This window comes from Onychostruthus taczanowskii, unplaced genomic scaffold, assembly GCF_017590055.1.
Source record: "Onychostruthus taczanowskii isolate IOZ18803 unplaced genomic scaffold, ASM1759005v1 scaffold38, whole genome shotgun sequence".
Lineage (NCBI taxonomy): Eukaryota > Metazoa > Chordata > Aves > Passeriformes > Passeridae > Onychostruthus > Onychostruthus taczanowskii.
The window spans coordinates 7195789-7222460 of NW_024501237.1; the positions used below are offsets into that span (position 1 = coordinate 7195789).

The 26672-nt window shown below is 36.9% G+C and overlaps 1 protein-coding gene across 7 annotated transcripts in view; it reads left to right on the top strand.

Moving 5' to 3' along the window:
- The window catches only part of INPP4B (inositol polyphosphate-4-phosphatase type II B), a 319336-nt gene that overhangs the window by 35026 nt on the left and 257638 nt on the right, over positions 1-26672 (top strand). For 6 of the 7 annotated variants that reach the window (XM_041411957.1, XM_041411958.1, XM_041411964.1 and 3 more), the window contains exon 2: positions 1324-1382. The exons of the other annotated variant lie outside the window; for it this stretch is intronic. In XM_041411957.1, coding sequence (XP_041267891.1) covers positions 1371-1382 — 12 coding nt within the window. In that variant the 5' untranslated portion in view covers positions 1324-1370. The remainder of the gene's footprint in view (positions 1-1323; positions 1383-26672) is intronic. 7 annotated transcript variants of the gene reach the window in all.

Sequence of the window (26672 nt, forward strand, 5' to 3'; positions counted from 1 at the left end):
GATCTGATACCTTTAAGTTTTCAGTTGGTGGATGTGTGTCAATTGCACACATTATTTATTACATTATTTGCTGTGTTGTCCTTGCACTAGTAGGTCTGAAAAGATGCAGGTACTTCAATTCCTTTTCTAAGAAACCCCCCCAGGTTTTTACTGAACACAGTTGCTCTAAGACTCAGTGCCTGTAAGTGTAAACCTCCCACCTGTGGGGAAAAAGGTACTCTGCTTTTTCCAGTGTTGCCTATTGAAGCATCTTAATTGAAATTATCAACAGAAAAAGAGAATGTTTCTATCCTTCAGCTAAAATCTTAACTTTTAAAAATCATGATTCATTATTGTATTTATTTACTGCAACAAGACATCCTTCTGCTCAATATAATGATTTTAGTGGTGGCTAGCTTAGGAATATACAAGAGTTCCTCAGAGGCAGCTGTAGAATAACATGACCTTAAGGTACAGCTGTGCTTCCAGCTCCCTAGCAATTCCAGTCTGGCTGCTGCCTGGAGGTACAGGATTTCATGTGCCCCCTCAAAAATGTGAAAGAATACATCTTGTTAAGAAAGAGGAGTTCTTCTTTTAAAAAGTGATCTCTAAAGAGATTACATTTGTCTGTGAGATTTATATCTGTTTATAATAGGTTTATGTATCTATATGTATCTACTCATACATCTAAAAGTGTGTTTTTTAGAAGAATAATAATACAATATTAAAAATCATCTGTTTATGGAAGAATAACTTTTCAAAGTTTTTTGATCACTCACTGGCTGTGAAGTTGTGAAACATTCTCCATTCTCTAAAGTTTGTGTACAAACCTGCATGTGTCTACAAACAAAAAGATGTTATTCCCACAGGTTTAGCACTGTTAAAAAGTGTAGCAAAATAGTAATAGCAAAGTGGCTGTAAATATTTAGGCCTTATTTTACTCCTTTTTTTTATCTTCTGAAAACTGTAAATTCATATTAGCATGTTCTCATATAAGTGCAGTAGTGAATATTTCTCTGTTTTAACATAGATTAGTTCTGACCTCCTGAAATGATGGGAGCAAAAGGTGTTCCATGCTAAAATGCCTGTGAGGAAGAGGGAGAACAGCACACACTCAACACTGTTTTCTCAGCTTTAGTTACCAATTCTCCCGACTGCAGAGCAGAAGAAACCTTCTGGGAAGTTACTTGACATCTGACATAGACAGCCACTGAGTTATGCTGTCTTGTTTTGGTTGATAATGATTTTCTTTTCTGACCTTTATAACTAATTCACTTTTTTGAGAAGCACTTAGTGTGTGAAGACAAAAGTTGGTTTTATAATCTCTTATCTCTTTGCATGCAGAACCAAGGGCAAGATGGTGCTGACTGAAAGGAAATCTGCTTTTTCTAATGAAAAATAAGGTAATTCATTTTCCTACTGCCTTTTTGCATGTGCTAGTCTAATGTGAGAACTTGAGTAATCCTTTTTAATGACAGGTATATTGACAGGTAAAATGACATTATGCTTTTAGGGACAAGAAATATAAATTACTATTATTAGAAGAGTAGAAATGAAAAAAAAATTGTTTGCTGTCTGTAATGCTGGCTCTTCTTCATGACACCAACATCCTTTAGCTGACTCATAAGTAGTCTATACCCAGGGCCTGCTCATAACATACACAGGTCTAAATCCAGAATTACTCCACCAAATCCACTGGAATAATGAAAATGAAATCTCACAGCTAAATGAGGCATTGTGGCAATGTTCAAGATGCAATTTCAGACCCTGACTACAGTTTTTTCTTTTGATTTTGTAGCTAGATCTGTTATAAAGAATTTTATTTTCTCTTCCTTTGGTGTAGAAGGCAATTATATGCCTAATAGGAAGGTCTTGTTCAAATAGGCTGTGACTCTGACATGTGGTAGAAAGCCTTGCGCAAGCTGCTGAGAGTGCCCTCATCTGTCATTGGCTTTATTAGGAGTTGAGGCCACTCATCTTCTGCAATGAACAAGTGCTAAGTGTGGAATTGCCCTTTTTCTTACCCTTTCTGTCTGATATTATGGACATGCTTCTGTAATTGCCTGAAAATAGCACTGTACTGGAAAGAATTGGGGAATAGTGTGCAGCTTGAGATGCTTACCTGTTAGCAGTAAGTACTTTATAATTGGCTTCCAGGATATTTTTGTACTGTATGGACCAGCAGTTGGAAATGATTGCACTTCTGGGCAGACTGTGTATTTTGTTGGAAAGATTTTTCGATACGATATAGTGGCTTATCTTAATATAGTGATGAATGTGCACATATGGTACATTTTTAAAGCAGTGTTCACTTTCAAAGCTTTCAGGAGCATGTGATATTTCTGTTTTTGCAAACAAAAGGAGACAGTAGGATGTAAGGCGTTCTACGGATGGAGTTTCATCCAGCTGCATTCCTCTGGGTGGTAAATGGTCTGACAAGTTTAATGTAGGTAACAGCAAGCTCATGGCCATGCCTTTGTCACACCTTCATGCATTATCATTCTGCTGAGTCACTTGCAGAAATTTTTAGTGAAGGGCTTTAAATTTGAAATTACTCTCCTCTACTCCATGTTCCTACAAGCACCCTATTTTCATGGGAGCCTTGGCATTTTAAGTGAAACAGTTTAAGGAAATGTTTTGATCAACTTTACAACAGTGAAGAAAGGAGTGGGTGAGTTTTGTGGAAATCAACTGCTAGGTCCACTTAGGCTTTTGAAATTCAAAGCTGCATTTTGAGAAACTTGGAGAGTGAGACACAAATTAATGGCTTGTTGCTGAAATGATTTAGGCTTGCAGGAAATAAGTGGGAATTCCTCTTGAAATGCTGCAGTTTGATGAAACCAGTTAAATAGGTGGGTGATTTTCACTCTACATCCAGGTCAGTGCTAGAAAACTGTATCTTATTCTGATTTGTTTAAACAAGTTTTCAACATTTGAGGAAGTTAAGGAAGGAACCAGGAGATCTGACAAAAGGTGATTTTATCTGGTACTTTCTCTAATTAGGGAGACAACAATAAGAGAGCAACTTGGAAATGGAAGCCAGACAAATGAATCTGATCACAGTCCCAAGTGTGGTTAGATATAGCAGGTGCTTGGTTTTAAAATATCACAAGGTACCAGGCTGAGTACAGAGACCAGTGAGTGATTAAAGGGCAATGTCTTAACAATGGATCAAACTAAATGATGTAGCATTTCCTAGCCAGCTTATATCCCAGGAATTTGTAAAACAGTCACTTTCAGAGGCTTCATCTATTGGGTACTATAAAGGATAGCTTCTTTGACAAAGACAAATCTCTCTTGAATCTCATAACCGTGTTTCAAAAGATGTAATTTATAGGCATACTAAGTAAAACCAAAGCAATTTGTGTGCTGTGAGGACAGAAGGGAGTGTACCCTGTATTTTTTTTTCTTCTTATATCATTCTAGATATGAATAGATTTCTCACCTGAAACAGATTGTTGACATATGAAATCATAGTTTAAATTTTGAGAGCTAGTTTGCCAATATGAAAACAAAAAATAGTCTTATGATTAAATGTATTAAGCATCTTAATAAGCATGGTTGCCAGTTTTCTGCTCTTAGCAAAGGTTTCAGTATGCTGCTAATGCAGTTTGTGAAAGATATGTCCCAAACAGCACTAATGAAGACTTGTTCCAATTTTTGTTGTTGGAATCTGATTTGGCTTATGGCTTGGCATGGAAGAAAAGTAACTTTGATGTTTTAGAAGATCATCTGAATGCTAAACAATTAACTCTGGAAATCACTACCATGAAGCAAAGACTGATTCGTTAGTATTTGTTAACTGCTCTCAGGGGCACGTGCATGTGTGTATATACAAATATTTATACTTTAGTGGCAAACAGTTCAGATGTTCAAAAATTATACTACTTGTATAAGAAGAATCATCCCTATGAAATTGCGAAGAATGCCTCCCAACCTATCTGTGCTGTAAATCTTAAGTAGGAATAAATCTTTAGTGTAGGGAGAAAATATGGTACATTCTTCCACTTTTTCAAATTTAGATGCAGGATAATAAACCATTAGGCATCTAAAGGACATTTATTTTCTTTGGTCTAGCAGTGTAGTTCGTTATTTTGAACTGAGACACAGACCAGCATTTGCTGGTGTTAGTGAAGCTCTTTTCCTTTGTAGACTTTGGTGTGGTTTTGTGTGGTGTGTGTAGGTAAGTGGTTCTTTGGTTGTTTGTTCCACCCACCCCCCCGTTTTTTCCCTACTATATTGCATTGGTTATAGATATCCAAGTTATAGCAGTGATGTATTAGGAAGACGTATTTAGGAAATGTATTAGGAATGTATTTTGCTATTTGTTATAGCAAGATGTATTTAGAAAATGGAAGTGTGAGAAATAGCTTTGCAAAAACTAAAGTCAGGAGAGAATCTGCTCCAGGTAGAGGAAACTGTGCAGGGGCATGCAGATGTACTCTGAATGGTGTGAAGCCCGTGGCCAGTCCATGTTGGCGCTGGTCCTTTTGAAAGGAGCTGTAGCCCATGGAGACAATCCACACTGGAGCAGATCTTTGATATCTGCACCCTGTAGGAGGGACTCAATGCTGGAGCAGGGGAAAAGGTAAGAGGAGGAAGGAGTGGCAGAGAGGAACTGTTACAGACTAACTATAAACCCATTTGCTATCTCCCTTATGACACTTAAGAGGTGTGGACAAGGAGGTTAAGTAGTTGAGAATGAAGGAATGTGAAGCTGTGCCTTGGGAAGAAGGGGGATTGGGGAAAGCTTCTTTAGTTCTTGTCTTTGTTTCTTATTGTCTTTCTCTATTTTAATTGGCATAAACTTAAATTCATTATCTCTGGGTTTTGCCTGTGATGGTTATTGGCAAGTAACATCCCTGTCTTCATCTTAACCCATTAACATGTAAATTTTATTTTCTTGCCCAGTCCTGCTAAGAGGAGGCCTGACCAACCACAGATACGATCCCCTGTGGGAAGCATATTTTGCTAATACTTCCATGTGTGAAGTCCTTAAACCTTGAGCTTGTGTGTGGGCTTTGTGTCTACTTCCCGGGAAGTGGCAGATGTGCCTTTGCATCCTGTGAACACACTCAGTGTAAGTTGCTTTTGAAGGCAGAGCTGGGAAAGGGACTCCATAAAGCTGTGGTCAGCAGTGTGACTGGGCTGTGGAACTGAGTGCATGACAGGGCTTCTAGAGAAAAATTTGGCATTGTGCTAATCTTGAGCCAGTTCTTATAGATCCCAGTTCAAAATATTTCTTGTGGAATTTGGCAACTTTGTGACTCACCTAAAGTATCTGGCAAGTGGGTTATATATATATATATATACTTATTTTCTCCCCAGTTCGAGCCTGGGAGGTACTTTCTTCCAGAACATAAGTGGGATACTGGGAGAATGATTACTCAGCATCAGTTATGAATGTGTATAAGTATTAGAAATTTATGTACCTTTTTTCAGTAGCATTGGAGGGGACTTTTGATTAGAAATTTTGGATCTCTTTGAGGATTGCAGTATTGTGTACTAATTTTTGTTTTAATTGCAGTTCACAATTTGTAGCAATGGTTTTCTTGAGGAAAACACCTCAACATAAACCAACAAAAAGCAAGAAAACAGAGCATATTTTTGTCATGCTGTTTCATTTCCTTTTTTCTGTTCAGAGGTTCTTCAGAATAATTTTGTGTTTTCCTTTTCACTAAAGGAATAAACATATAGCTTTGGCCTTTTTCAGTTTCTTAATGCTCATGCCAATTCAGGGCTGGATTTCATCCTAAACTGTTATTTGCATTTGGATTAATTGCTAGTAACGTAGAGAAAGAAGGTACCTAACCCACCTATGGTTCATTTACCCATATCCTAATATTCCCAAATAGTAGTGTTGATACTTAAGCAGATTTGTAAATCACTTTGCAATCTAGTCACAGAAAAGATACACTAAGAATTACAATTATGTTTTTGCATCCAAGTAACAGTTCCAGAGGGTCCATTATGTTCTACTGAGTAAACATGTTGACATTGCTGCTTATTTTTGAATACGTATTTAGGAGTTTATTTAAAAATTGATTATTGATCAATGGTCTGTAGTGAATTCCCTAGGAGAATCATTAGTGTCCATTTGTGTAAATCTTGTGTAGCTTGTGGTTTAATGATCCTGTGGAGGTAACCATTCCAGTCTGTCAGGTCAGTTCATCCATGCAACAGCTCAATAAACTCATTCTGCTTTTGTGTAGGAAAAGTTGCCTTTTAAGATTGCTGCGATGTACTGATTTTTAAAAATTATCACACAAGAAAAAAAAATTAGTTTACAGATGGCAGTATTGAAAGTTAAAGTAAAAGCTGCTATGAATGCTGAAAGTTTCTTGCATTAGAAGTTGTATTTCATAAAATTATAAATATATCCTTTTTTTTTTTTCTGTAATCTAAACAAAGTTGTGGTAGCAAACTTGTATGGCACATTCATACTGTAGTAAATCCATATGCTTGTTTCATTACCTGCCCTAAACCTAAAGGGATTTATATTGGCCAGAGCCAATCCATGGACTTAACTACACAGATGTAAATTAGAATGCTATAATAGACCTAATTCCAGAGAGAATTATGTAAAAGGTGGTGAATATTTTGAGACTCCTCTTGTAATGAATTAAATTTTGTTAAACCAAGTGCATTGTTGAGCTTGAGATTTCATAGAGTTTAAAGAGCAAATCTTAATGGTTATACTGTCAATAAAAACAAGCTTTCCTGTAATGTATGTGGAAGCTTAACATAAATTACATTGTCACAGCATTTATTGCAAGTGTAATGTGTTATTAACAGTTGGTAAAAACCGCCTGAAAGTAAGATTTCAGATTGACTCATAAATCAATAATCAGAGAACCACATGGAAGGTAGAAATAATAGAATAATGACATACTCCTGAACTTTGCATATGAATTTCATTGTAATGGATCTGTGAAAATATTATTTGAGTTTTCATGGCGTAGTTGTATGTGAGTTCTGCCACAGAAATGTGTGAATGTATCATAGAATTTTATCTGCATCAGGCAGGCATACACAATGTATTTTCACCATTTCATAGCTGTAGAGTTTTAGTACTTTTCTCTCCCGTTTGATATTTTATAAATATTCTTACAGAATCAGATTGCTTTATATGTACTGAAGCTGTAGAGTCTTTTCTGATTAGAATATGAAGTTTCTGTGTGTGTGTGGTTTAGCATTCTGTAAGTCAGTGATCTCTCCAGGGCATCTTGAAATGAAAGTGTCTCTTCCAGCTAAGGATGTACTTATTGTAAACCATTTTTCAGCAGTCATTTTAATTTTCTAGAGCATGCTCTGTGTCAGTTTAAAGACGGAGCAACTGAGTAAGTGCTGCTGCACAATGTAGCATAGCTTCAGGATTGAATGTCATTGCTCAATGTGGTTTTTCTCTGGCTAGAAACTACATGTATAATATTAGTTATGAACACTTTCTGCAAGCTGAGGAGCAGGTAAATGAATCTATGTCCATTGAGTTTCAGTGAAGTATGTTGTTGCTGTGTTGGTAAGATTTTGATTTGCAGTAGGAAGTGTGCTAAATGGAGAAGAAAGTGGAAAAATTACAAAACTGTGGTACAGGTGGTTCTGAACGCCTTATCACCCCTTCATGGTTAAGAAGTCCCAGTGTGTTTGAGTGCTTGCAGCTCCAGTGTTGTCTGTGCTTCTGCCTGCAATTTAACTGGCATGTGAGTTGTTCTCTGACTGTGGGAATGTTAGGTATATAACAATATAGACATGAATATAAATTTGCAGCTATCCAGAAATATGTCAATATCAGGCAGTGTTCAGTGAAGAACTCAAATGAATTTGGTTGTGTTAAGAAAAGAGATGTTGCCATGTAGGCTTTGAATCTGCATTCAGCTGGGTAGTTTCCTGTTACTGTAGTCTTGCATTCAGCTCAGTGAGAGATCTTATATGTTTAAAGTCCCTTATTTACCTTTGGCCTTTTTTTAAAGAACCAGTTTTGCTCCCCCTTATGTTATGCTGTGAAGGCATTTTTGAATGTGTAGTTTTTTTGGTTTGCTATTTTGAGATTTTTTGGTTAATGCACTAAATAATGTGTTTGGTTTAGTGCTGGATAAACGCTAGTGCACTTATTAGAAGGTACTTACTAATTTTCTGCTGTAAGACAGGATTAGGAGGAAGGCAGTGTTGCAGCATGCATCTGACTTTGGTGATCTCTGACCCAGCCAGCAGCAGAGTGGCCAGAGATGGGCTGGCAACAAGACCCTGAGGGATCTGCAGGGTGCACGGGGAAATTCTCTGGTTCTGGGAGCTCCATGATGGTGTGGTCATGTGGCACAGCAACAAGGAAGGGACAGGCTCAACTGAAGCGCCAAAACTAAAGATGTTTATTAAATAAATAAAAGGGCACAAATGAGGGTGCAAAACAAAACATAAAAAGGGCTGCTTCAGAAGTCCCCGAAGTGGGGCTGACATGTATATATATGTGTGTATATATATATGTGTGTGTGTGTGTGTGTGTATATATATATATATATATATATATTTAGTTTTACATGGAATGTTCTAGACATTTTCTGGCCAATGATGGGCTGTTATACCATCCTGATTTGCATGGCCACTCCCAACTGGTCCCCCCCCTTTGCTTCTCACCTTAAGCTGCCTGGATGTCATTGGCTGTGGCTTCTTATCTCTTGAGACTTGATGTTTGTTGTCCGTTGTGTGGCACATCCCCTCCAGGACAAGCCCTCACAGCAAAGCAGGCTCAAAACATGAAAAGGGTATAAAGAAAACGTTATTAATAGAAATTAAAAGAATAATAAGAATTGGAATAAAATTTTTAGAATACTTCTCTTTTTCCCTATAACTTTTTTTTATTGTTAACAATGTCTAGAAATAATTTAGTTTGTTTATTACTTTGAGAATAGTCCTTTTTTAGTTTACTTAGGGAGAGGAGTCTCTCTTGTCAATTTTCTATAAGAAAACAGTTTTTTCCTGGCTTTTAATGTTTACGAATAGCAGCTGCCTAGAAATCTTGCAGTTGTGAAGTTTCTCTTATTTTTTACAGCTTTTTTTTAATAGCTGTGTTTATGGGCTATGTTAACTTATGGGGTCTTATTTTAAGGATAAGCTGTTTAAGAGTGAAGGGTTTTTTTTTTAATTTATCTCTGGAAACAGAGGTTTTCTCCTCTCCTTAGGGCAAAGGGTCTTTATCACTCTTCTCTCTCTCTCTGTGTTCAAAATTCTTATGGGAACACAGCTACTTTAATATCTCTTTGCTTTAACATAGATACTTTGGTTCATATTTATAATTTGAATGCTTCATCTTTGTTCTTAGGCCAGAAGACAAAAGAAAATTCCCGACGTTTTTCACTTTTGACATATGTGTTCATAGAAGGGTGTTTAGCTTTCTAGTAGTTTAATGAAGTATCAATATTTAAAACGACTCTCTGATTAGTTTTATTAGACACAGAAGAAGCCCTTAACAGCTCCTCTTAAAAAAAATGCTGTAAACTCTAGCCTTAGAACCCTATTGAGCACGATATACATAACGCCAATGCAAAGCCCTGTGTCAGCAGAAGACCACCTCTCCTAGGGGTAGCAAGGGCACACTGGGATTTTGTTCCCAGGGGTCTGTGCTGGATCAGGAAAGTCAGTACTGACTGTTGCTGCAGTCTGCTTTCCAACAGTACTTGAAAATGCAATTTATAACCATTGAGGAATAAGAATAATCAATTGCTTCTATCTTTACTATGAACAGAAAGACTACATCTCTCATTTCCCTTCTTAACAGGATCTAGGCAAGCCCTACTGCCCTTTTGCCATCTGATTCCCTCCATTTCCTTGCTGCTTCTCCTTCCCTGGTCCAGATATGACTGACTTTTTCTGTACACAGTAAAGCCCTCTCTTCTCTTCCACTGCTTTTGGAGTCAGACCTTTCTTGTAATGTGTTCTCACTTAGATAATCTATCTCCTGGTTTTTCTCTGTGTCTGCTTTCACCTCTTGTGTAACTTGTTTCATGCCTTCCTTTCCTTTTGTTTTTTTTATGGTGTAAGCAGGCTTTACTCCTTCCTCTTTTGTGTCTATTTGTCCTTGACCTGCCTGCTTCCTCAGCTGTGCCCACTACTCAGTTTGATATCTGAAGTATTGCTTTGTTTACAGTGTCCTCCATTGCATTTCCATCCCAGAATCCTCCCTGGTCCTGTTGCTATTCCTTGCATTCTATTGAACAGTCTTTTACTAATCACTGAATAAACTCTTCCAAATGAGAGCTAAGAAGCATCTCTTGTTCATGTGACTGACTAGGGGAGAAAGGAGCCACAGTGAGATGGTGAGCTGGTGTTGGAAGCAAGAGACATTCTCAACTTCTTCCATTGATTTTATTCTTTTGAGGGATTAATGCTGTACCTAGAGTCAAAGTATATATGAGAAAAATGTAACTTTAAACAGAATATTCTTCAGTACTAAGTTGCATCTAGACTTGCCTCAATACCTGTTTGTCCAAGCTGCACTTTCATCTTGCCTTTCAAAGACCTCTTCCTGTGCATTTAGCCATGAAATTCAATTTCAGTGAGCATCAAACAGCTGCTTAATCTTTTATGTCAAATTCTTTCTCCTATTGCTTTTGATGGCTGAAGCAAACATCACTTCTGTTCCTGCTGCTCATGTAATTTTTAGCATTGCTTTCAACAGGGATGTGTTTCTAAGTATTTGTGTTCTGGCTATCTTTGTGTTTTACAGATGCTTTTCAAGACAGACAACTCTTTCCCGCCCTGTATCACCCAGAAGTCTGAACTGGGATAATCTAATTTTGCATTTTCATTTACTGAAATATCCTTCTCCTATTCTAGGTAGAGAAGGCATTTGGTTATATCCATTAGACCTCTTGCAAAACCAATTTTCCTCAGTTTTTAACTTTTTTTGACCATCACACTTTCATTTGAATCAGATTGTTGTGTCCTTCCTTTCATAAATTTTTGTTTTTACTGTGAAGATTCCCCAGTCTCCAGTACCCTTCTTGTTCTTTCCTGAAGTTTTTTTCAAAATTCTGATTCTGAGCTGTGTCCAGCATAGAACAAATATGTTCATAGATCTGTCAAACCAGAAAGGAACAAAACACTTAATAAAAATGTAATCTCATTATCATACCCAAAGTTCTGTCTTACAAATAATCTTTGCTATAATGCATGCCAGAAATTCACAACAAAAAAATTTTTAATTTAATATTCATTGGCTTTTCTGTGGTCTGATGCAGGCTTGCATGTCTGTGGTGTGTAAGCTCTCCAGCTTTCTTTTTTATCATCTGTGTTCTATATCTGTCAGGGGTTAATATCATAGGGTCCTGTGATCCCTGATCTGCATTTGTACACCCTCGGGTGATAAATATGCACATTTATTCTGAGCAAATCCCTGAATTAGTGTTATCTAATAGAATTAACTCAGTTGAAATTTAAAAAAATTGTTGAAGCAATTGCTGAATTATAATTATGTAATAGATAGAATTGTATGTGTTACAGTTACATAATTGATGGTAATCAAGTATTAGTCTCATTTGCACTAGATAATTGTCTAGATAACTGTATTTAATGAAATGTTACTGAGCATCCCCATGTGGTTCTGTCTCAGTTCAGTGGCTCTTACTGGATTTGGTACTGCTCTAGTGTTTCTCAGAGTGTGGGGTCTGTCAGATGTTTTTGTTGAACAGCTTCTCACATCACTGCAGAGAGTCCTGGGAATGAGTGTGCATTCATTATTTGAGATAAATTTACAAGATCAGAACTTGATTAGCCTTCCATACTGTGCTGTTATAGGGGACTTGGTGGCAGTTACTGAAATGCAAGCTGTGGTTTTTAGAGAGGACTCTAATAGCTATCTGGTTTGGGTTAGAGAAGACCTCGTAGCTATATTGGAGACAAGAAAGGCTTTGAAATGCTGTGCACAAGTCCTGTAGTGGAACAGTCTATAACTGAGTAGATGGCAAGTGAAACACTTGGTATTTATTAAATATTAGCTTTTAACACATGAAAGAAACCTAGGGACGGAGGAAGGCTAATAATACCTGTATTATTAGCTGTATTAAGAGATGGCTGCTGCTGCAGTCCATGAAGCCACACTGAAGGGAATAATGGAAGTGTTGTGGTTGGTGTTTTGAAGTTGGTATTGGCTGTAGCTGGAAGAGCTTCTCGGTCTCTGAAACTTTTTTGCTTCACAATGCATGCCAATGAAGGACCTCTTAGGAAAACAAAACCATATCAAACCAAGCACAGAACTGGCCCTTTTGATTATGTTAATCTAAACTGCAAGAGAATATGCTGTCAAAGAGTTAGAGCTTGATCTTGCCAGTAGTATACTACATTTCTTTATTGCTGAGTGGTTAGTAATCAAAGAAAGAAGCCCCCACACTTCATTAAGAAAATAAACCATCTCAAAAAACTTACAGCTTGCATCAGATTTCTTCTGTTTAAGGCAGCAAAATAATTTGTGAGGATATTGTTGCTAAACTCTTCCTTCACTGAAAGTGATCTGTGCCTGGTATGAAGTATTATTCATGTTTCATTATTCTGTTGTATGGAGAGTGTAGTCTGGCTGTCAGTCTGTGCATGCTGGACTTTTCTATTGCACCAGTTTGTCTCACTTTAGACTAACCTTGGTTTAAGCTGATTCAAATTTTGCTTATAAGGGAAGCTGTCAGTAGATGGCAGCAGCAATCTCCTCACATAACAGTTTTAGGTTACCAGCCAAATGAACATCTTACATTAATGTTAACTAATCCTAAGGAAAAACACTCTACTGAAGTAATTCAGTGCAAGCAAAACTCACTTTTATTCTTGGCCTAAAGCAGGATTTTGAAGCTAGGGGCTGCTGATTAACCTCGGTTTAGGCTTTCATGTGCTGGCTGATGAGCGAGGAAGGGAAGGCAAAGAAGTCTATGTACAGATAGACACATCTTTCAGCTGCAAAGTGATTGATGGCAGCCAGCCCTAGAAACTCGTGGGTGGAGCCGAATGGACCATTAAAGATCTTCGGGCTAGGCTGCTTTCTGCACCGTATACTCAGTAGTGTAGGTTGGCACAAGGAGGAGAGGGGCTGTGCATATACATACACGTGCATTTCAGGGTGCTGCTCTTTAAGTTGCATTAGTGATCCTAAGTAGCTCTAGTGCCTGCTCTGCAGTGGCTCCCAGGTCTGAGAGCAGGCTGATCTCAAGGGGCAGGGGGTCCAGCCTGCCATACCTCTACCCCTTCAGGAAGTGAAGCATCAAGTGTTGTTTTGTTCTGTCCATATCCTTTCCTGAGAGGGGCTGACACAGGATGTGTTTTATGGCTGCTGGAAGGTGCCTCAGGGAAGGGCTGTTTCACTCCTCTCAAGGGCCCAGCTGTAACACCAGATGCTGTGGTCTGGGTGCTGTAGGGATGAAGGGTAACCTCTTTGAGTCGTCTTGGCACTAGCATGGGGATGAAACAGAGGAGGTCAGCAGGGAAAAGCAACCATGCTTCAGGAATCTGGTTGTACCAAGAAGTAAAGGCAAGGTTTTTTTACCTGTCTCTCACTTGGAGATGAAATTTTCATTTTCCTCCAAAGAATCTGAATACCTCTGATTTATAAGAAAGGCTGTAGTGTTATCCTACCCTCACATTTGGGCAAAAAGGTGCCCTCTCATTCAGTATCTCCACTGAGCACTATTTACTATTTTCTTCTTCTAATCAGCCCTGAGAACTGAGCTGAATTCTCCACAGTGCCACCTGAACTTATTTGCTGAGTGGTGAGAGCTAGTTTTAAGTCCAGTATTATAAAAGTGGTTGTGCTTTGACAAATGTGTACAGTTTGCACTTATCAACAGTGAATTTAATTTAATATTTGAACTTGATGGGGATACTGAGAGCCTTTAGCTCTGCCTTCAGTTATCATCTTGCTATACACATTGTCATACCTGGGCATCTATTAATAGGAGATATTTGCCTTTTATGCCTTTGCAGTGCAGTTTTTCCAAGCAATTGGCCAAGCATTTTCTTAAAAGGAAGTCAATTAATGCTACACCATTGCTTCTGATTACTCTGCCAAGTTTGTAACAGGTGACTTCTACAAAACCTGTTAGCTCTTTACTTCCCTATTGTTTCATTTTTATAAATTGCTCTTATTTTACTCTGTATTATAATTTCCACCCATTAGTACACCACAGTGGAGTTCCTCATCAGAAAGATTTGAAATCTGCTATTATGTGCCTGCTTGTAGAAGTTTAGTAATACTAGCCACAGGCAAGGATTGGCCAGGATATTAGCCAAACTAGCTTTTTAGGGCAAGTTAAATACTTTTTTTGACACAGAATTTGTTATTTAGATTAATTAAAAACTGGCATACTTAGGGCATTTTTCTAGCTATCTAATAGAAGTTCAGAAGAAGTGAAAGATGGGGAAAACCATCTGTAGCTTAAATCATACATGTTCTATTTTCCTTTGCAGCAAGAAGGAGACAATGGCAGATTTTACATGTAGAAACAACTGCTTGGTTTGAGAGAGTTTGGTTATGTGGTCTTGTGGGTGTTTTTGTCTTTTCTATTTTTTTAGCCAAGTTTTTTTTAATTTAGTTATAACATCTTAGTGGGGTTTTTGGTAGTGTGTTTTCATTTTGTGTGGATTTTGGTCACTGTTTTTGTGTGTGTGCTGGTGTGTTGTTGTTTTGGTTTTTTTAATCACATGCATCTGGCTTTTAGGCTTACTTAAGTTCTTAGACTTTGGCTCCCCTCACTATTAGAAATGTCTGCCTGTTATTGAATGTATCTGTAGACTTTTGCCATTGACCTTTTCTTTAGAGCAGTATAAGACTAGAACAAAAGTGGAAGAAAAAGAAAAGCACTCCTGAAACAGAAAAGGATATCTATATACTGTTTCAGAATGGTATAAAAGCCTTCCTAATCTAAAAACATTCTGAAGTATTCCCATGAGAGAAGATATGCCTGAGCATTAGGCCTGATGTCTCCTTTTTTCTCACAGCCTTACACTTGAGTGCTAATGGATCAGCTCTTTAGAGAATTGCAATTAATTCTATTTCTGTTAAGTGCGTTGCAGATACCAGTGCAGCATGGCATGTGAGTGACAAGCTCCTATGTCCTACCCACCACAGGTGGTTTGATTTCATTGGAGTAGAGATCATGGGATGCAGCAGTACTGCTTTTTTTGCAGGAGTTATTTGGATGATGTAGGTTTGTTAATGTGCTACACACCTGAAGTAGGAGGAGAAAATAATAAAATTTAAATAGCCAGGAACACACCACCATTTCATAATTAGTTGGTGGAACTGCTTTTAGCTGACACAGTCTTCAACTTTTATGGATATGTCCTAGAAAGCTTAAATAAACAATTAAACTGTAATGGGACATTTTGATGATTAATGTCAGTGTAGTCTAAGATATTAATGGGATTCAGTGAGGTCAACCTGTTTGGCATTTTAGAGAAATAGAGTGTATAATCAGTTTTTACTGATGAGGGTTTCTGTATTTGAGGAGGAGTTTCTGATTGATAGCCTGGTGACTAATCAGTGTTACTTGGTCTGGGTTTTATCAAAGCTTTGGTATCTTCAACTTTACTGAACATGGTTTTAATACCATGTATGGCCATATTGAGCAAAGCCAATTTATAAACTGATGAATTCTTTGGGATACATGTAGCAACAAGGAAACATAATTTTCTTTTTTAAGAAATGAAATAGTTGAAGAGAGACAATAAGATGGGAGGAAGCATTAGGGTGGTATAGGTTTTTTCTGGATGCATCCTTACTCTTTTTATATGTATCGACACTACTTTCCTATAATTAGGAAAGTATTATACAGATTTTAAGGAGGGTAGGACTGATGTCTGGAATGCTGGACACATGGTATCTACCTGAAGCCAAATTATTGGTTAGAATATTCTTAAATTCCACTGCACTTCTCTTCAATGAGCACAGCAGCTTTGATCAGGTGTGTAGGAAGTACTTCTGTGTTTCCCCAAGTTTTGTATTTGTTTCTACCCATCATTTTTTTCTGATCCATAGTGCCAACACTGACCCTGCAAATCCCCCTGAACAGTTTAAAGACCCATCTTCAAGTTTAAAAATGGTTTTAAGGTACTGGTGCTTGCTATGTTTTGTCTTGAAATCTTTCTGTGGTCACCACCGATCACAGTATGATTGTGTTGAAAAGGTGGGACCTTAAGCTTTTTCTGGTGCTGGCTGGAACAAATTGTACTTCACTTTTTTCAGTTAACTTACATGTGGGAAAAATATCATGTCTATTCTCTAAGTTATAAAATTAATGTTTTTAAATAGTTTTATGGTTGAGAACTGTGCTGGGAAACTAGGATAGAAAGAGAATTCCTGTGGCATAAAAATAATTAACACTTAAACAGCCACTATTGAGACTTAGGTGTTTGCCATATTTAAAAAGATGTGAATTGAAGGGAAAAGAATATTTTTATATATATTACCACAAAAATGTTTTTTATGTACATTACCACAAAAATCTTTAAAGATTCTTTTAAATGCAGTAATCTGTATTGGAGAAAATTGCATTTGGGAAGTGGTAGGATAAGAGAAAAGGTCTCAAGTTGTGCCAGGGGAGGTTTAGATGGGATATTAGGGAAAATTTATTTACTTAAAGGGTTCCAGCATTGGAACAGGCTGCCTAGGGAAGTGGTGGAGACACCATCCCTGGTGGCATTTAGAAGATGTGTAAATGTGGTGCTTAGGGACAGGTTTTAGTGGTGTGTTTAGTGGAGACTGTCACCACATTCCAGTATGTGGCTGCAGAGAAGATGGAGATCTCTATTTTTACAAGGAGTCACATGGAAAAGAAGAAAACAAATGGGTACGAGTTACTTCTGGGGAGATTGCTACTAGTCACAAGAGGAGAATTTTTCACAATGAGATCAATTAGTTGGAATAATCTCCCCAAAGAAGTGGTACATTCTCCAAATTTGGATGCTTTTAAAATTCAGCTGGACAGGTTGCTGAACTTTCTTGTCTAGACGGTGCTTTTGCCCAGAAGGGTTGGACCTCATGATCCTTGGGGTCCTTTGCAACCTGGAATTCTGTGGTTCTAAAAAAGGCACTGTGAGTTCAGAATTTCTGTTCCTTCCCTGCACAAAAGACTCAGTGCTCTACCCTGTCTACTCTGACATGAGTTAAAATGTGTTTGTTGAAGACAGACAGAAAAGCTTTGTATTTCACCTGGAAAACTTCCCTTGTTCTGGTTATACAGGTAGCTACCAACCTGCTTACTTGCTTTAGACTGTTACATGTATTGATCTAATGCTAAACTGCTGAAAGATTACATATAATAACTCTAAAAGATGTGCAGATGAGCTGTTCTGTTCCACTGGTGTATTGTATTTTTCTTTGTATTGGTAGGTTTAGTCTGACACTACTTTTTCATTACAAGAGTTCACATGCTGGTGAGAATCCACTTTGAAGTAGATTCATATCTAAAATGTTCTGAATATCTCTGTTGGAAACAACAGGTCTTTTTACTGTATGAAGCAGTAGGTCATGTTCCCTTGCACCTCCCTCTTTCTGCCCCGGATAAAATTGCAAACAAAAGGGTAGGATGAACTTTCATACGTTATTCATTACTCTGTCCTTTGTTATTCAGTGATACATTATTTTCGGTATTCAACCTAGTTGAACAAATCCTTAATGTGACCAGGATCAACAGTATCATTGACAGGAATGTGTTGTTTGTCTTTTAAATTTTATTTTATTCATGGATAGTCTAATTTTTCATTCTGTGCTCCCTCATGCCCCAGTTTCATAGATGACACAAATAATTTTTTATCTAATCTGTGAACTGCCTATGCTTTTAGCCTCTATGTCACTGTCTTCACATTTCAGAGTTTAATTCAGACTTAATTCAGTTTGTGAGGAAATGTTTCCAGTTTGTTTCTGCTTGGTGGTGGAAATAAGTTGAATAAATGTCTGACCTACTAATGATTTTGTCCTCTTCCAAAATTTGAAAGGAACTGGAAATATTCTTCCAAGATGTCTCTTTAGCTGCCACATGAATAACAAGGAATCCAAGTCTCTTTTTTTTGCATATGTGCAAGCTAATGGAATGTTTTCAGCTCCATTCTACTGTATTTTAAATGTGCTTTTTTGCTGAATGAAGGAATGTTCTTCTAATTGTTTTTCAAAAGAGGTTTTGAATACATTATTTAATTTACATAAAGTAGGTAAATTAAGAATGAGGAAAAATTACCATTATTTTGTTACTTGATTTCTTAATTTCATACTCAGTTATTTTTTAATTATATGCCCTATTATCCACCTTCCTTTTAGAAGGTGATACTTTTTGAGTGTAAAGCTCAAAATTGAAAGTGTCTTTATAAGGATCATTTCAATGCTCAGCTGTATTCTTAAGCCAAGTATTTGTGGTTGCACATCTTAAAACACTGTTCCCTGCTCACTGTGTAGGGAAACATAACCTGAAAGTATGGCCTTGCTCCTATGAAGGAAGCAGTATAATTTGTATGTAAACATTAAAGGCTGAAAACCCTAATCAACAGGTGTGCCTATGCATGCTAGAAATTCTGGTTAAGGAGATGGGAACTGTGCTTCCATGATGTTCATCTCTCCCTAGTTATCATGAATGAGGATTTTCTGGGTGACCCTTCCCTAACAGATTTATTGCTTCATATGCCTCTTTGGTCTCTCTCTTTATGGAAAAGATCACTAAAGACAAGGAAGTTTTGCACTGAATTCTGCATTCCACCACTTTAATGTTGCTATTCCTATGTCTGTCCTTCTCGTCAGAAAGGAGTTCTCATCTCTGAAACAAGATGATGGTTGTTGATTTTTTTTTTCCCCTGGTGCTAGACCTACTTGAATTGTGACTGCTGTCATCCAGGGCAGTGCTGAAGATCTATACTGAAACCTTACATCAAGGTCAGAATACCCTTTTACTGGAATGATGGAATCTTGCTGATGTCAGCTTAGGATCTCTAAATTACATTTTCTATACCTCTTTCCGTATATATTGGAAAACTAAAATATCACTGTCCACCTTTCAGATATATTAAGTCTTTTCCTGTTTAAAGTTAGGAGCCTATACTGTTAAAGTCAGAACTGACTTTTAGAATTGTGTAGCTAAAAGAAAAAATGCCTGGTATTGAGTCTTGTATGTGATTTTTGTTTATTGCTTTAAGTTGTCCACAAGGGGAATTTCTAAATTTTTTTAGAACAACCAGTGAAATATGGAACTGTGTGAAATATCTCCTCAACAAAGTATTGCTCTTAAATGTTACTGGCTCCTTCTCTTTCCAGTCTTGCAGGAGTTTCAAAGCTGTTAATACTCAAATGTTCTACTTGTACAGGAATATATGTTTTCTGATCCAAAGTTGATAGAAAACTGTTGAATGAAGTCAGCTCTTGCCTATTAAGTAATATTTTTGTGGCTTGTAAAATGGGGAAATGGAATACGTGAAAATGAAGTGTTCATTTTGATGTATTGCTGGCTGTTACTACTTTCAGAATAATAAAAGGCATACTTACGTATGAATTGGAGAATAATGTCAAGGGAAAAAATGTTACTTTTTGGCAATGGTTTAAAATAACTTAAACTTTAGAAATGTTCAGAGTCAGGTGTTTCCATTTTGATTCATTCCCTTGCATTAATATATCCCTAATATTTTTTTATCCCTAGTATTTCCCTGGTAAATGACTTTTTCCATTTCAAATTAAAAAGAAAGACAAATTACGGGCAAAGCTTTTTCTTATTTTCTTCTTCCACTCTGAAACAGAAGCATCTTCAAGTTCAGTAAGTAATCAAACATTTACAAATGAGGTAACGAGTAGAAATTTAGAGTGAGATATTCCATAAAACTGGAGTAAATGCAATACTTTAAATTAAATAGTAACAAAACAAAAATTTGATAGAATTTTATTTTTCTTTGAAGATCAGGTATATGCGTGCATAGGTGGTGTTTGTGGTGTGTTTTGGATTCTTTTGGGTGTGTTTCTTTATTTGCTTTTTGTCTTGGATGGCTCTTGTTGCCTGTTTCTAGGAATGTGAGATCTGAAGCCAGTGGATGGAGCTGCCCTTAGGCTAGGCCACCTTTCAGGTTCCATGGAGACCTTGGTTTCCACTAGGCCTTGCCAGACCATCTTAATGAGGTGTTTCACGTTCTCCAGATCAGCAGGTTGTAAGAGAGCCTAAATTCTGATTAGCTCTGTTGACATGTATCGCACCTGTGCTTCTAGAAGGGGATTAAGGTGAGCTGCTTCTTAACAATTCCCAAGCTCTTCAACATAGCAGTGTATAAAGTGAGCAGCATGATGGTCACTTCACTGTTCATTTGTGTGCATCAATGCAAACATTGATTAGAAACTGGAAGAAAGGTCAGGACTGTTTTCTCAACTACTCTCACAGCAGTTCTACATAATTTGCCGTCATGGTGACAACTTCTGCTTCTGATTCCTCCATTAATTAAAAATAGAAAAGAAAAAGGTCTCAGTGAGAAGTCTTTAAGTGGGACATTACTTGGCAAGCACTAGCTAGCCATGTAGATACCTCAGTAAGGTTCCTTAAATTCCTTCAGATTCTCAGTGAAGGAAGACAATGACACATCCTTTGAATTCAATAATCAAATTGAGATTTTATTACTCTGTTGATCAGGATTCCTCTAAAAGCTGGCTCAAAAGAATATTTAGGAACTTTTCATTATTGGTGAAACCTTGATATTCTGAGACCTGGTGAAGTGAGATTCAGAAGTCCATAGGTATAACGAAAAGAAATTTTTCTGTATTATCTCAACATTGATTTATTCAAAAAGTGTCATTTGTACTTCACATAAGTCTTATCTTAAGAAATAAAAAATGCAGTTTTTATTTCTTCTTTAAAGATTTAGTATGTTTTTGGAATTCCATAATGCTGACTGTTTTGGTAGGCAAAGGGATACATTATATTGTAAGTTAAAATTAATATAAAGTAAGCAAATTTAGACTTTTCCAAGTTTAGTTCAGTTTAACTTTCTATTAAGTAAATGTTTGTGTTTAAACACAGCTCTCAAAGGCATAATTGAGGCAACTTTATCTTGCAATCAGTGTTAATATAACTTTTTTTCTTTGAAAATTTTGAGGAATGGTGAATGCTAATGAAATTCTTTCAAATTATAGAGTTTAATAAGAACCAAGTTCAGCAAATGTAGCCTATTGACTTTACTATGATCTCTATTTGGATTAGTACATGGTGCCAAAAATAACATTCCTTTCTGTTAATACCAATTACTGTATCACACGGCTATCTTGTAATTTTTGTCCTTATTGGTGACCTTAGATTTTGTGGTTGAGATGTACATTAAATTGCAGCTTTGCTTACATTCTTATTTAAGATGAAAGTTTTGTATTACAGTTCACTCTGCTTTATTAGTTAAATTTTATGCCAAAGAATATCTATTTATTTAATAGCTTTGTGTCAGCAATGCATCAGCTTTCACTTTGTGCAAAAGTCCTATTTCTCTACCAGTAATGTAGCTTAGAATAACTGAGAGGCATATAAAAGTTAAAAGGCTCCCCAAACTATTCCCAGATGCTATTCACTTTGACTTCACTGAGAGTGCTGTGAACAAGGTTTTTAAGGTTATGCCCTTAGTGTAGGACATATTTGAGATGAGAACTCAAATTTAAACTCAACACTGCTATGTGTTGCATTGACTTTGTAGATGAGTGAGGTGTGCACACACCGCATGCAAACGATATTAAGTATTGTCTTAAGTGGAAAAAAGTCAAAATAGTACAAAACATGTTAAAATTAGAGAACTAAGTTAATGAAAGACAGTTCTTCACATAATTAAAACACTTGTTTCCAGATGTCATAAAACTGATAAAATAATAGAATTGAGGTTATTTTTTGAGGATAAGACTGAATAATAAAGAAGTGGAAGATGGAAAATAAAGCAAGTGTTAAATATATTTACGGAGATGGAAAATATATACTCAGAGATAAAATTCAGTGTATTTTATTACATCAAGTGTATTGAGGCTAAATGACAGAGATAATTAATCAAAATAAGCCATGAGTATTGAACTGTTAAAAAGACAGGGTTTTATGTTGAGCTAGGAATCTCGTATCTTTGCCTGGATAGGTTAGGAACATATTGGTGGACTATTTCTAGATTTTCAGGATAGGTTTTTAAGCTTATTAAGGATGAGCTTACTTGTGTTCTTGGTGGGTTTTTTTGGTTGTGGGTTTGGGTTTGTTTTTTTTTTTTATTTGATGGGGCTATTGTTGTTTGTTTGTGGGGTTTTTTTGGGTTTTTTTTTTGTGTGTGGTTTTTTTTGTTTGATTTTTTTTTTTTTTTTTGAGGGGAAAAAGGCTCCCCAAACTATTCCCAGATGCTATTCACTTTGACTTCACTGAGAGTGCTGTGAACAAGGTTTTTAAAGTATAAAAATATATGGAAAGTATATTCCCAAGTATTGAAAAATCCTACTTTTTGATCTCACTAGCTTGAAAAAAGCTTTTCAAGCTTTTCTGTCATTGCAATCTACCAATGGCAAGATAGAGTAACATCCTTCCGGAAAAGAAACAAGTGTGAAATACAACAGAGCTACCTTAAAACTGCATAATTATAATGTTTACAACAATACTAATGAAAGCATTATTTCAGATACTTATTTCTGCCGGGAGAGAGGTTGTGGATTAATTAAGGATTACTGCAGCACTGGAATGTTCTTTAGTAAGTCTTGTTTTATCCCCTAGAGGCCTCAGGAAGGCTGCAGTTTGACTGAGCCGTTTCAGGTCTTGAAGTTTCTTTGTTCTTGCTTATTTATAATAGACTCAGTTGTACTGTGTGTACTTCTGCTTTGCTGGTGCAACTGACTGAGAGCCGAACAACAGAATAGGTATGTTTTTCAGGAACTGAAGGCTAATATTCACCCCTCTTCCATGCCTTTCATAGGATTCTACAAAGACAGAATTATCTGGCACAGTAGCAGCAGTTGATGGAACTGCTCCTTCAGCAGCAGAGATTCCCAAATGTGCACTGAATAGACTGCCAAATCATGCTCTAACAGCATTCATGACTACTGGATACTTAGGAAATTTGGTTTTGTTTGTAGGAACATGAATGGAGCTGGTTAATGTAAGACATAAGGCAAGAGGATCAGTAAGGGTCAGGGAAAAAAGGTGCCTAGAGACTACAGCAGCTTGAAAAGTGGTGAATATGAAAGCAAATATCTAAATCCTTTTTATGGATTCTTTGTTTGCTGAAGGTGGAATTGGAATAAATGTGCAATTATGTCTCAAAGGTGCTTTTTCAAACTGTACATCATGTGCTGTACCTTCCATGGCTCACTGGTAGCAGAGCACCTTCCATCCCTTGTAATAGCATTGCCTCCTGCATACTGACTTCTCTCAGGAAAAGTGAGTGACCGTTTCTACTTAAGAAACTGCAGAAATTGCAGCTGGGTTGGGTCTGATTTGGTGTAAGAGGCATATTCTCTGCATCAGTTTGATTATGCTGTCCCCAGTCTGATATTCAGAGCTTTAGAGCAGTGACTGCTGTAATTATTTCTTCATTGTAGCATTCATTTAGGCCGGTCATCAAAAAAAAAAATTGGAATTATGGCAGGTACTGTATATTGTTGTGTCTCAATTTCTTCCTGATTTCTCTAAGTGAGAGCTGGAAATGCAGTTTGCCCTGTATGGAGTTGCTTTGATTAAATGAGGAAGAGTTGCTTATAAAGTATCACCATTCCAGACCCCTGTGTTCAAGGTGTCTGAAGAGCTCCAAAGGGAATGTGTTTTCTATGTGGAAAGCACTTGGCAGTATATGCAGCATTGGACTGATGATCCTTTTTTTCAGATGCCAGGGTTGAGTGTTTCCTGAACACTCCAAACTGGTTTTTTGTACCTTGGTACATAAATTATGTAACCCTTTTTTTGGGCTTCATTAATGTCAAATTGTTGCAGGGATACTATGTTTCAACTTTTCTTTTAGTCTAGTTGTCTCATCTTGGTTTTAAGGTAGTTTGGTTTAGTCAGGTCTTTTTGTTTCTTTCAGTTTCATTCTTTTAATCTCTGTTAGTTTTCTTTCCCTGTTTCTTGAGGGAGATGTAGTTCTTTCTTCCAGTTATGTATGAAACCCCCAATTCTCCATCTGCCTCCTACTTTTATTTTTCCTTTAGCTGTTTGTCTTTGTATTTTGTTCAGTTTTATAGTTTTATAGTGGTGTTTTTTCTTATCTTTCATGTGATCCATGTTTTAGAGGCTGCATAATTTCAGTGTTACCAGACATATTCAAGAAGCCATTAAACCTGACATGTTTTGTGACTCCTGCTCTTGTACGTTACAATTAACCCTAACTGTAATCAAGACAGAAAGACTAGTAACTAATATAATGAACTAATTTCGTGCCATATTATTAAAGTAAGTTATTATTTACTTTATATGGGAAATATTTTATGTATGTTAGAAAGGATGTTGTAAGGATGGAAAACATTAAAATGGTTCAGTTAACAAACTGTGATTGCTTTTTCTATCTACTGAAGAGCCTGGTTATTCAAGAGATTGAATGACTTCAACACCCACTCGTTCATGATGCAATAAGAAATACTGTGCCTCCTCAGTAAAATTTTAACAATCTGCTCCTAATTCAACACCCATTTAACTTTTTTAGCCTGATTATTTTCTAGTAAACCAGCAAAATCAGTAGCTTATGCTACTATGTCAGCCAATTTTCACCTTTAGACAGAGAATTTCTTAATATTTAAAACTGAGGGTTTATTGGGCTTACAGCTGCAAAACTACTGTAGTTTTTCTTGCTGCTTATGGAATGAAAATTGGTTGTATATAATTGTGTGCTTGATAGTGACATTGCTGCTAGAATTTGTATGGCTTGTATTGACTTATTGACAGTGAGCTCTTGAGTTTCCTTCAGTTTAAATAGGGCATGGAATTGAATCTGCACTTTTTACTAATAACTGTAAAGCTGATAGACTTCAAAGAGTCCTAAATTTAATTTTCAATAAAGAAAAGTTGTTCAAAAATTTAAAGCTATTGCTATTTCAAGACAAATTACAGCATCGTGTTAAAATTCTGCTTGTATTTGCCACAAAATTCAAGGAGCTGGACTTTCCTGCAGTATAAATGCAATTGCATTTGCCTTGTACTCTGTTGTCCAAATTTGTTTTACTTCCATAGAGGTTGGGTAAGAATCACAGAGGAATGGCTAGAATGATACTTTGTTCATGACCAGATCCTGCAGAGAAAGAGTGTGGGGTTTTCCCAGTTTTCCTTTCTTCCACACCTACCTCCTGCCCCCCCGCCCCCCCCCCCGCCATGGTTCCCAAACCCAAGAATTTAAAGATAGAGTAGGCTTATCCATCTTATTCTCTTAGTTCTACAATTTGAAGTTTAATGAATGTTATCCAGAAAAGGTCTTTTCACTAAGATCAATCCAAACAGGCCATGCAGAAGGAGGATTGCTGGGCGTTTGCCCTCTGGGAGAAAGGCAAAACTTTCCTTTGAGGTAATCTGTGGGGTTGGATCATGTCTCCTGAGGTTTCCCTGTGGTGGGGCTGGGTTGAAGGTGGGCTTGGCAGATGGGAGGTCTTTGATGCACCAACCCTCCTGCACATCTTTGGAAGATCCATTCTTGCTCTGGGTCCTGGTGCTATTTGCCTCAAGAAGCTATAGAATAGCAATCTCTTGGTTATATGAAGGTTGACCTGTTGATCTGTTTTTCTAACATTACTCAGAGACAAACTTCTCCTCCTCTGCCTCTGATGAAGCATGGATTTTCTTGCCTTGATCAGTTCTCTTTGGAAAAACAATACAAGAAATAAATTGTTGTTTTTAGCTAACCACTAGAAATATCATGATACAAATCTGTCAACGCTAGTCAAAATAATGAATTGGTTACAAAACCTTTTCAACTGCTCACAAAAATGTGGATCAGAGTCATAAATTGATTTAATTTGGGAAATTACAGGTAGTGTGTAGCCATGGATGGCCAGGAAGGTAACAGTCTGCAGCCTCCATAGATGGTTTTGTTTTTTAAAAGCCCTTTTCTATGTTTTGTCCGAACCATCTAGGACACAGAAGCATTAGTTGTTGGCAATACAGAAAATTTGGCAGCTGCTCTCAGGAATCATTTTGTAGATGTAGGTCTGTTCAACTGAACTTATTTTTGATTCTGCTATCTAATTTGATGCATTTTGATTCTGTGGAAGGCCAAATTCATTCCCTAATCTTGCCATGAATAAGCAGATATTATATATAACTTGGTTACTCCTAAATAAACCACTCTTTAGTTATTAGTATGTAGCTTATGATGTGAAAGAAAATACAAGGAAAAGCCAATAAATGAAATGTGCTGTTGTTTGTGGACCCAGACAAAAAAAGTCTTTCCATGAAGAAAAAAAAATCGGAATGGAAAACTGCATCTACCTAAAGTATTCCACATAGAGAAATAATAGTGAAGGATTAAAGCAAAAGGTTGATTCCTGGATTGCTAGCAGTATTTTGTTTAATTGGAGGATTGAACAGTAGGCTTGGCACACCTACATTGATATTGACAGGTGGTGTTTTTCTTGAAGGTCAGCAGGTGAAAAATTCCATGGTTAGGCAGGAGACACTTTGATTAGTGATACTAGCATAAAAAATTTGATTTATTTATTTTGCTAAAGATTCTAAAAAAATAATTATAGTATCTTGTGCTTTATTAGATTTGGTTTTAGTTTTATT